Genomic DNA, 12,500 nt, shown 5'->3' with positions numbered 1-12,500 from the left:
AGGATCGTGATTCGTGGAGACAGCTGACCGGAAACGTGCTCAAGAGCACAAGCCACGATGGATGATGATGGATGGACATGGATGGACATGGATCGTGATTCGTGGAGACAGCTGACCGGCAACGTGCTCAAGAGTACAAGACACGATGGATGATGGATGGACATGGATGGACATGGATCTTGATTCGTGGAGACAACAGCTGACCGGCAACGTGTTCAAGAGTACAAGCCACGATGGATGATGATGGATGGACATGGATGGACATGGATCGTGATTCGTGGAGACAACAGCTGACCGGAAACGTGCTCAAGAGCACAAGCCATGATGGATGATGATGTATAGCTAGCATGCGCTTGGTTTAGACTCTCACAACATTGCCATCCGGAAGTATAGCGGACCAATACACAAAACTATGGGTAACTTTGAACGTTTATAGTCTGGTTAATCAAATTTAGTGAAAATTACTCATCAACACGGATGGCAAAAAGCAGTAACAAAAACATGAGTGACGTCATCTTCATACTATCTCTAGGCAAATTCTTTTGATTACTGGGTGTAAAAGAGCGACGATATATTGACGATTTGTATTGACAACCCAGCATATATTGAAGCTAGAAAACAAGACACCATCACGCTGAAACCAGAAAATCAATTGCACAAGGTATTTATCCAGTCCTCTTGAGGACCGGTTTCACACTTCCAAGGAGATTAGAACCTGTATTCTGACTTCACACTTCTGGTCCCTATTCTTAAAACAAAATATATTATACAAACAAACAAAGACTATGTATATTTGATTGTCTAATGCGTGAAAAAAATATATCATGAGGCTCATGGAGCCGAAATTCATTCTTTTTTTTTCTTTCCTGTGACCTTAAACACATTGTAGGAATTTCTAGCTACCTTTGGATTGGACGCCCGTACGTGTGTCATAAAGTATTTTGATTTGTCCTAATGGCGGATTATGTCTTAAGCTGACAATAGTCCGTTACACATTCTCTCTCTCTCTCTCTCTCTCTCTCTCTCTCTCTCTCTCTCTCTCTCTCTCTCTCTCTCTTCAAGTACCAAGTCTGTGCCAGACATCGGTGATCATGGTACGCAATCTCGAGGACTGGCAGTTTGACGTCATTTTTCAGGTTTGTGCAGCGCCTAGTGAGTTGTCGTTAGTAGAGCACATGGAAACAAGTTATTTCATTGGTTGAACTATTGAATACAACTCACGATTTGTTTTCTTTTGTGGCAAAAGACTTGTCTTTTGACGTCATTTTTGGTCAGTGTCAGGCCATAACTTTACGAAGGCCACGATCACATACATCTTAGCCATCGTTATGTTATAGCCTGACGCTGAAACCCAAAAAGACTGGCATTTTGACGTCATTTTTTGGTCAGTATCAGACCGTGGCCTTCGTAAAGTTATGCCCTGATACTGACCAAAAAATAACGTCAAAATGCCAGTCTTTGGCCACAAAAGAAAACAAATCGTGAGTTGTATTCAATAGTTCAACCAATGAAATAACTTGTTTCCATGAGCTCTACTAACGACAACTCACTAGGCGGTGCAAAAAACAAAAAAAAAAACAAATAATGACGCGAAACTGCCAGTCCTTTTGGATTTCAGTGTCAGGCCATAACTTTACGATGGCTACGGGTGTCAGGCCATAACTTTACGATGGCTACGGTGTCAGGCTATAACTTTACGATGGCTACGGTGTCAGGCCATAACTTTACGATGGCTACGGTGTCAGGCTATAACTTGACGATGGCTACGGTCACATACCCCCAGACATAAAAAGGATCATCGAGACAACAAGACACTATAGGCCGACGACAGGTCGGTCGTCTTTTTAACACGCGGGGAGATTTGTATACTGTTGGAGTGGTGGACTCCTCTGCTGGCCGTCTTGCTGGTCAGACCATGACTGTCCATTCTACTACTGCTGTGCCCGTTGCTGTTGGGACTGCTGTTCTTGTTGTTGTAACCGTTGACAGTTGTTAAATTCGAATGGCCTCGGTCGTAGTAAGACGCCATTGTATTCTGGCTATCCAACTTCCGGTTATCTCGCTTCCGGACATAGACTTTGTTTCCGGGTCGTGGTTGAAACTCCATTTCCTGGAATGATAAAAAAAAAGAGGATTGATGTGCATGACAATAGGATTCAATAGAGTGACGTCACATCCGACTAGCAACCAGCAGCTTGGTTCTAAACAAAGAAAATCGGTACTTTTAAATTCTTCATGCTGGCTAGAACTTTTTCACATGTCATGTGATCAGAATGTATGAAAGTCAAAACATAATCAGATTTATAATTTTCTTTTTTCCTCTGGATACACGTTTATGCTCGTCGAAGAAGTATTTCATAAGGGCGTCCGCTATTGTTCCGATATTTTAAAACCAGTTATTAAGTTACTATGCGTCACTACGAGGGAAGTGACGTCACGACTGTTGAACCCTATTACAGCATTAGTTGTTGAAAATTTATTGAACAAATTGGGGGCAGCGTGGCTCAGTGGCACGGTCTTTGCTTCCTACCCCAAAGGTATCGAGTTCGATTACCCGTCACAGCTATGCTGTGTGGCCTTGAGCAAGTCACCACCTCGCCTTAGCTCAATTTTCGGCGATGCACTGCGGCTGACGCCTTGGTTTATCCAGCCTTCCCTTGGAATAGACCCCAGAGACACATTTCCTCTATGGGATGAATAAAGGGAATTTTATTTATTTATTTATTTAATTATTTATTTATTTATTTATCTAAATTGAACATTTGGTTTTGACTTTCAATTCACCTCCCGGCATCTCGTTTACCCAGCCCCAATACCAAAGTGACGCTTGGGACATATTTCTATAGCAAATATTCAAAAGTTTTATAACAGGAACAATTGACCTCCGTGACCTCTTGTTGCTATGCCTGTCAAGCTTTTAGCACTGCTGGTTTATTTAATATAGTGCTTAACCCTCTCCTTACCAACTACAGAAAAATCGTCACATTCGTTACGATTTCACCAAAATTTATCTTATTCAAATTTCTCTTGTAGATCATAAAATGTTAAGAAAATGAGCACAGTGTGTTGTAGAGCATGTTTTGCTTAAGAAATTATTTATCGTAAGAACTTGCCATGCTGCTCATGTGTTTTGAGTGATAAAAAATCTATTTTTGTTTTAGTTGGGGTGTGAAGTTTTGGGGAAAATCCTGAAAATGGCTGGTAAGGAGAGAGTTAAATCTTTGAAACTATGTATGTTATCGTATATCTTATCCAAATGAGTCAAATGAATATTTTCATCAACTCCACTTACCTCTATGGGCAATCTACGAAGCTGTGCAACATGTGCCTTCTTTCCTTTAGGGTTATCGGCCTGCAACCACAGTCGGACTTTCTCCTCCAGGACACTCAGGCGAGCGTCTTGTTCCTCTGCTCCTTCCTGGTCGGGGGAACGACTTGAAAAAGATCTGGGAGAAAGGGAAGGGGAGAGGGGGGGGTAAAGAGGTGGAGCCTATGGTTTAATGACGTCATTATCATAGATGTTACATGAAGACTACTAAACTCGTCTAAGGTTGATTCAAGAAATTGTGTCACTGCATGACATAATCAGATTGAAGGTGAAAATATGCGGACTTAAAAGCGTTTTGAGCACATTTAGTGGATATTTATTGCTCTTTATAAAAGTTGAAGTTGTTTTTATTTATTTTTTTTATTTTGTTTGTTTGTTTATTTTTTTAAATGACGATATTGACACGAACAGTTATGAGATCTAACCTGTACGAGTGGATTATTTCATCCTCTTCATTTTCCTCTTCACGGCGATGACGATGTTGATGTTGATGTTGATGTTGATGTTGATGATTCGGCTCCTGACCTATCACCACCTCTACATCTGCTTCATCTCGAGGTCTCTCATCGCCGTTCTCCCCCTCCGGCAATCCCTCCGTCACAGCTTCCTCTGCCCCTTCCTCTTGCAACAACATCCGCTCTCGTTTTTCCTGCGACTCTCGCATGGCGTTTTGAAGGCCTCTGTAGGACAGGGCATGATGGGCCTGTCTTGCGTCATATCCGCCAATTGAACTGATTGGGCGCATGTGCGGGGCGACTTCTTCCGGTAAAGCGTTGATTTGGCTTGCCGCCGCCATCAGCATGCTGTTTGGAAGCCTAGGGGAAATAACCGTGAAATAAAAATCACTATAGTTAATTTAATGCAAAAAAGATGTTGCTAGAAGCTCGAAGAAATAAAATAACAAAGTGAAATGGAATGTAAGCTTCAATTTAATTACGAAAACAGATAAAATGGACGTTTCGGGTTTCCCCTTTATTGACAAAACAGGATGATGACATAGAGCTCATATTGCATTAGATGCTGGCGCTATATAAATGTACACTATTATTATTATTATTATTATTATTATTATTATTATTATTATTATTATTATTATTATTATTATTATTATTATTATTATTATTATTATTATTATTATTATTATTATTATTATTATTATTATTATTATTATTATTATTATTATTATTATTATTATTATTATTATTATTATTATTATTATTATTATTATTATTATTATTATTATTATTATTATTATTATTATTATTATTATTATTATTATTATTATTATTATTATTATTATTATATTATTATTATTATTATTATTATTATTATTATTATTATTATTATTATTATTATTATTATTATTTTAAAGAGCAAACCCAAAACGTCCATTGTATCTGTTTTCGTAATTAAATTGAAGCTTACATTCAATTTCACATTGTTATTTTATTTAATATATAGATACTATCATTTGGGAAATTTGGTTTTTGATTCTTGAAAAATATTGAGATTCTCCGAGCCATCGCCACAGTGAGTACAACGCCACAGTGAGTACAACGCCACAATGAGTACAACGCCACAGTGAGTACAACGCCACAGTGAGTACAACGCCACAGTGAGTACAACGCCACAGTGAGTACAACGCCACAGTGAGTACAACGCCACAATGAGTACAACACCACAGTGAGTACAACGCCACAGTGAGTACAACGCCACTGTGAGTACAACGCCACAGTGAGTACAACGCCACAATGAGTACAACACCACAGTGAGTACAACGCCACAGTGAGTACAACGCCACAGTGAGTACAACGCCACTGTGAGTACAACGCCACAGTGAGTACAACGCCACAGTGAGTCCAACGCCACAATGAGTACAACACCACAGTGAGTACAACACCACAGTGAGTACAACGTCACAATGTGTACAACGCCACAGTGAGTACAACGCCACAGTGAAAACACCACCACAGTGAGTACAACGCCACAGTGAGTCCAACGCCACAATGAGTACAACACCACAGTGAGTACAACACCACAGTGAGTACAACGTCACAATGAGTACAACGCCACAGTGAGTACAACGCCACAATGAGTACAACGCCACAGTGAGTACAACGCCACAATGAGTACAACGCCACAGTGAGTACAACGCCACAGTGAGTACAACGCCACAGTGAGTACAACGCCACAATGAGTACAACGCCACAATGAGTACAACGCCACAGTGAGTACAACACCACAATGAGTACAACGCCACAATGAGTACAACGCCACAGTGAGTACAACGCCACAAAGGAGTACAACGCCACAGTGAGTACAACGCCACAATGAGTACAACGCCACAGTGAGCACAAAGCCACAATGAGCACAACGCCACAGTGAGTACAACACCACAATGAGTACAACGCCACAATGAGTACAACGCCACAGTGAGTACAACGCCACAATGAGCACAACGCCACAGTGAGTACAACGCCACAGTGAGTACAACGTCACAGTGAGTACAACGCCACAATGAGTACAACGCCACAGTGAGTACAACGCCACAATGAGTACAACGTCCCAGTGAGTACAACGCCACAATGAGTACAACGCCACAGTGAGTACAACGCCACAATGAGTACAACGCCACAGTGAGTACAACGCCACAAAGAGTACAACGCCACAAAGAGTACAACGCCACAGTGAGTACAACGCCACAGTGAGTACAACGCCACAAAGAGTACAACGCCACAGTGAGTACAACGCCACAAAGAGTACAACGCCACAGTGAGTACAACGCCACAAAGAAAGCAATGGCTGCTAAGTGTGTCGATCACGGAGACTCTCAGTCTATTTTTAGGGATTTATCAATAATGAATACTCTTCAACAGTCGTAACGTCACTTCCTTCCTAATGACGCATGGTAACTTAGTAACACTGGCTCTAAACTATCGGAACAATGGCGGACGCCCGTATGAAATATTTCCCCGGCGAGCATAAAAGCGTATCCAGAGGAAAAAATACCCATAAAATTGATCATGTTTTGACTTTTACACATTCTGATCACAAGGCATAAGAAAAGTTCTAGCCAGCATGAAAAATAAAAAGTAATGATTTTCTTTGTTTAGAACCAAGATGGCCGCCGTTGCCGGGCGGCGTGACATCAGACTACTGAATCGTATTGCCTGTTTGTCGCTTGTTTAAACTGTTTGCAGGCGGCATTTCCAGTGTCTGTTGGTTTGGAACCCACGTTTATGGCTATTAGACATTTCCATTGTATTTTACGCTATATTTAAAGCTCAATTGTGACGCATTGTCTGAAAACGGTATTATGTCGGAACGAACCAGATGCTAAAAAGCCGAATTAAATGTTAAAACTGGTCAAAAATATAAGCACCCTAAAATTCGTTGCCATTCTTCTCCATAAATCATATATTATAAACTCAACACAAGTCTGATATGTCTGGCTATAAATTCAATTTATGTGGTCTAGTGGTATGACACTCGCTTTCGAATCGGAAGGTCCTGGGTTCGAGCCTCGCTCGGCGCATAGTTGAGTCCTAAAAGAAGACTCTATACTCATATTCTCTCACCATATTCAGGTGTAAAATGAGTACCTGGCCGTTAACAGCGTTGTCTCTATCCGAAGAAAAAAATGTAATATCGCCTAACAGTCGTCATGTCCCGTCCTAAATGTTACGTGTTGCTGTAGGTCAGGAGGGACCCCTTGTTAAGCGCTTTGAGCATGTTTAGTGGATATTGCTCTATATTTTCTTTTTAACCTCAGGCATGGGAGACACCCAATGTTTGTCGTTGCTTTGCCAATTTAGATTTTATTTTTCTCCGTCTTTTAAATACGACAATAAACAGGTATAGGGATATTGACCTTTTAATAATAATAATAATAATAATAATAATAATAATAATAATAATAATAATAATAATAATAATAATAATAATAATAATAATAATAATAATAATAATAATAATAATAATAATAATAATAATAATAATAATAATAATAATAATAGTAACATAACATAACATAACATGTGGTATAGGGCAAAATAGAATAAGATCCTTTGAATGCCCTTAATATTAATTAGTAATGCCATAAATCTATTGATTAAATATTACAATAACGATACACGTGGTAAAGATAGTATTTCAACTTAAATGTACTCATGTGGTGTACAAACATTTATCTTTAACCGTGACATGCAAAGCGCACACACAACCACACACACACACACACACACACACACACACATACACATGCGTATAGAAGATAACCATAATAATATAATAATGCATAATATATACATACAAGATTGAAAGCCATGTCAACAGCAGAGCAAACAAGTATTATTCGTCATATATAAATCTCCCATCATATAATTCCCTGTCTACTAACACCTTGAAATAATCCATAGATTTTGCATTCTTTGTTTCAAATTTCAAACTGTTCCATTTCTGAACAATACGAATACCGAACGAGTTTTGTCTTATGTTTGTTTTGCATCTAGAGACAAAAATCTTAAACTTGTCCCCTCTAGTAAAAGTAATATTAGAATATGAAAAAAAATCAGAAAAGTCTACCCTATCCAGACCATGTACCATGCAATCTATAAACCTGAATTAAATCCCCACGAATTCTTCTATATTTCAAACTAGGTAAGTCAAGAAATTCTAACCTTTCCTTATAAGATAAATACTGTATTGTATAAATTTTTTGGTAGCTCTCCTCTGTACACTTTCAATACTAATAGATTGTCTTTTATATAATGGGCTCCAGATGCAATTTCCGTATTCTAGAATTGGTCGAACGAGCGATTTATACAAATATAAAAATGTGGTTTTATCAAGACTTATAAAGGTTCTATATATATATATATATATATATATATATATATATATATATATATATATATTTTATATATATATATATATATATATATATTATATATATAATAATAATAATAATAATAATAATAATAATAATAATAATAATAATAATAATAATAATAATAATAATAATAATAATAATAATAATAATAATAATAATAATAATGATAATAAAAATATATAAGATCCATCACCACAAATGCACATTGCTCTATATAAAGGCTCAGATTGAATTTAACCAAATTCCTACCGTCCTCTATTCTTTGCCTCTCTCATCCTCTCATTCCTCTCTCCTCTCTTCTGTCGTTGTCGCATCCGACTTATCTCTTTCACCTTGATGAGGTAGAAAACGCTACCAGGACCGTGCTGGTCTATGAGTGGACCCTGAAGGGGGTGAAAGGGATGGGGGGATGGGGGGGGGGTCGGAAAGGAGGGGGGGGGGGGGTCGGAAAGGAGGGGGGGGGTGGTTAGGAATATTTTGGTTAATAACAGCAGATGTAATGTACATTTCTGAAAAAGAACAACTCATTTTAAATTATTTTTTTTTAATTTGGCCAGAAAACTAGTCTTTTGAGATATCCATCTACTGAAATAATCTTCATCTTGTTAAAAAAAAACCTCTCAGACCCGGGATTTCCTTCACTTCCTTGAAGTCCCAGACTTGAGAGGGGTTTTTTGCCAAGATAAGGCTCATTTTAATCGAAGGACGAGTTTTCTGGTCAAAATACACGTTTCCAGGTTAAAGAGTTCTCAAACTCGGGACTTCCTTTTTAAGTCCCAGATTTGAGAGGGTTTTTTTTTTTTTTTTTTTTTGCCTAGACAAGGCTTATTTTAAGCGAAGGACGAGTTTTTTGGTCAATTTTTTTTTGTAATTTTCTTTTTCAAAGCACGACAGAGATTTAGAAATCGGGTCGTGGGGGAGGGGGGGGGAGCTGCCTAAAGCCGGTGATCGTGAAAATACTAGCAAAAGAGTGAAAATGGAGTGGCTGCTTCGTATGGGAACAATACGGACAGTATAGTGGACGTTTCGGGTACAAACCCTTAGTCAGCACAACAATATACCATAATGGTGTGTATTGTTGTGCTGACGAAAGGTTTGTACCCGAAACGTCCATTGTCTGTTTGGTTCCCATACGAGGCCTCTCCATTTTCACTCTTTCGTTAGTATTTAAATTGATCGAAAGACATAATAAATACACTTTTTCAGGCCAATTTGTTTATTAGAAGATGCATGCTTTTTATCTTTACTGTGGAGAGTGTCTACTGCCGCTATAGCATTTATTCTTGAGGTCTCAGGTTCGATCCCTAATTGAGGAAGGTTGATTTTTTTTAGATGTATGTTTTTCTTGCATTTTTCATTCTGGTCTGTTTTGTCTGGTACTGTTTAAATTTAAACTGAGCTTTTATATAGCGCAATATCCACTAAACATGCTCAAAGCGCTTTACAAGGGTTCCCTGGACAACAGCAAAATTTAGCATTTAGAACGAGACATGACGCCTGTTAGTCGATATTAAACTATTTTTTTTTTCGGACAGAGACAATGCTGTTAACGACCAGGTACGCATTTTACACCTGAGTACGGTGAGAGATTGTGAGTAAAGAGCTTCCTTCTCCAAGGAATCAACCATGCTCCGAACGAGGTTCGAACCCAGGACCTTCTGATCCGAGAGCGAGTGCCATAACACTAGATTACATATAGCCGCACATTTACTTTTTTGAATCGACTCTTTCACCCTCTCCTTACCAGCTATTTTCAGAATTTTTTCCCAAAACTTCACACCCACCCAACACAAAAACAGACATTTCTTACTCAAACAGAAAAGCAACAAGCACATTCTATACATAATATTGTTCGACAATATGAACTCTATTACAGAATATCAAGTTTTTATAGCTATGGCAAAAAGAAATGAAATCTGGATGAGTAAAGTGACGGTTGCATCGTAACAAATGTGACGATTTTTCAATAGGTGGTAAGGAGAGGGTTAACACTGACTTTGGCCTACCTTATGATTGAGGAACTCTTTTTCAGCCATGGATACACTTGGTTCATATCTAGTTTCGCTTTGAGGGGCTGGTTTGTGTCGACTGGCTATCACTGATTGGAGGTGGCTGTAGGGATGGGAGGGAACGATATAAAATTGTTGGTGGTGGTGGTGGTGAAGGGGGGGGGGGGGTGGTGAGTATTATAAAACTGAATAATTCACCCCAAATGTCGGAGCATACTCAATGTCTTAATCGTTTCTATGTTACATGTTTGTGTTGAGAATTTAAGCTTAAATTCTTGCCAACTAACTTTGCGGCGTTTGTGTGTGTTGAACCCGTGACCTCAAGAAGTCGGGGAGAGAGAAGGCTTTAATAAAGCTAAGGTTTGAAGCGACCTTTTTTGGGGTCATGGATAGCTCATACGATAGAGTCACGATCTCCCCGGCCAGGCGGAGTTGTCAAACCTGTAAGGTCGCGGGTTCGAGCCCCCATCGCCGCCGCGAAGTTTTTATTCTCTGTTGTCTTCTGACATTTTCCTATTCACTTCATTTCTTGTTGTAAAAACTGAATATTGTGCATCTATGATATTAACGTACATTATAGGTTTTTTAATGGTTTTCTTTTTAAATAAGGAAAACTATTCAAAAAATTGATTTTGAGATTTTGGTGGAAAATGATATTTTATTATCTTAGAATTAATATTATTATTATTGAAGTCCAACTTCTTAAAATAGACTAGACATAAAGGCGGGGAAAACACAGTTGAAAAGGGTACAGGTAGTAAGAAAAATGTGAATAGGGAATGAGATTAGCGGAAGATTGGACGTCACCCATAGTCTGTGACGTCACCGGCGGAAAAGGTATTAGAGAGAGAACGTCATGTTGGTTGTGCGCGGAAGCGAGGACGAGAGACGCATGCGCACAACCAACATGACGTTCTCTCTCTAATAACTTTTCCACCGGTGACGTCACAGACAAGGGACGCTACTCTTCCGCTAATCTCATTCCCTATAACGGAAAGCTATTTTGCTATTTTCTCAATCTGTCATTTTTCTAAGGGTATGGGATACTGTGTCAAACGTTTCTCTGAATCTATTCAATGAAATTGTCTGAAAATTTCCACAGTTATCACAGATATAATGTATTGTGTCACCATAGAGAGATTTTTTGGATAAGGTTTGTGTTTTTTAAAATTATTATCCAAATCATAAATTTTTAACATCAATTTTGTCATAACATTTTGATTCGCAACTTTGCAATGTTCTAATAAAAATGTTCATAAGCTAAAGCCGTAAAATCTCTCTATGGTGACACACTATGGTACAATGTTGACAAGAGGGAAGAATATGGAGGTCATTCCTTCATTAGTTTTTGTCACAAGATTGTAATAATTTTTTTTATATAGCGCAATATCCACTAACTGTGCTCAAGGCGCTTTACAAGGGGTCCCTGGCCCATAGCAACATTTAACATGTAGGACGGGACATGACGCCTGTTAGGCGATATTACATTTTTTTCGGACAAAGACAACGCTGTTAACGGCCAGGTACTCGTTTTAAAACCTGAGTACGGTGAGAGAATGTGAGTAAAGAGCCTTTTCCAAGGACTCAACTATGCGCCGAGCGCGAGGCTCGAACCAGGACCTTCCGATCCGAAAGCGAGTGTCATACCACTAGACCACATAGCCGCGTTATATCTTTTGGTGCCAAACCCCCAAATCTGGTGTCAAAATGGTAATCAACACAGATAATTTTCATCAAAAATGTTGTTTTTCAAAACCTATAATGACGATACAGAATGATTAAAACCTCCTAATATAGGTAATTATTTTTTTTAGAAAAGACCCAAACCGCCCCTTAAGCTTGGCGCATAGTTGAGTCCTTGAAAAAGGCTCTTTACTCACATTCTCTCATCGTACTCAGGTGTAAAATGAGTACCTTGCCGTTAACAGCGTTATCTCTGTCCGAAAAATTGTAATATCGCCTAGCAGGCGTCATGTCCCGTCCTACACGTTAAATGTTGCTGTTGACCAGGGACCACTTGTAAAGCGCTTTGAGCACATTTAGTGGATATTGCGCTATATAAATGCTCAATTTAATTTTAAAGTCTTAGTAAAATATTCAAAAATTCTGAACGTCTGAACAATCGCACCCAAACACTAAACTATGTTTAATCTTTAACGTATCAATTTTAATTGAGAGAATTAGTGGCAATTTATCACCTAACTGGCGGGCTAAAAACAATAGCAAAGAGTCAATATTACTGTGTGACGTCATCTTCATTCATTTTATAGAT

The 12,500-nt window shown here is 38.6% G+C and overlaps 2 protein-coding genes across 2 annotated transcripts in view; both read right to left on the bottom strand.

Annotated features, from left to right (window-relative positions):
* LOC144979259 (uncharacterized) overlaps positions 1-12,500 on the bottom strand; it is a 122,889-nt gene that overhangs the window by 78,972 nt on the left and 31,417 nt on the right. The window lies entirely within an intron of this gene.
* LOC144980323 (uncharacterized) overlaps positions 1-12,500 on the bottom strand; it is a gene marked incomplete at its 5' end in the record, with an annotated part of 23,789 nt that overhangs the window by 408 nt on the left and 10,881 nt on the right. Inside the window, 5 exon segments of the mRNA XM_078927986.1 lie at positions 1-2,110; positions 3,293-3,446; positions 3,754-4,143; positions 8,469-8,602; positions 10,226-10,331. The exon segment at positions 1-2,110 is cut by the window's left edge and continues 408 nt beyond it. Coding sequence (XP_078784112.1) covers positions 1,796-2,110; positions 3,293-3,446; positions 3,754-4,143; positions 8,469-8,602; positions 10,226-10,331 — 1,099 coding nt within the window.

This window comes from Berghia stephanieae, chromosome 9 (assembly GCF_034508935.2).
Source record: "Berghia stephanieae isolate SIO BIC M18660-M18661 chromosome 9, UCSD_Bste_1.3, whole genome shotgun sequence".
Taxonomy (NCBI): Eukaryota; Metazoa; Mollusca; class Gastropoda; order Nudibranchia; family Aeolidiidae; genus Berghia; species Berghia stephanieae.
Note: the sequence above shows the minus strand (reverse complement) of the source record. Positions and strands in the feature narration are given on the sequence as shown.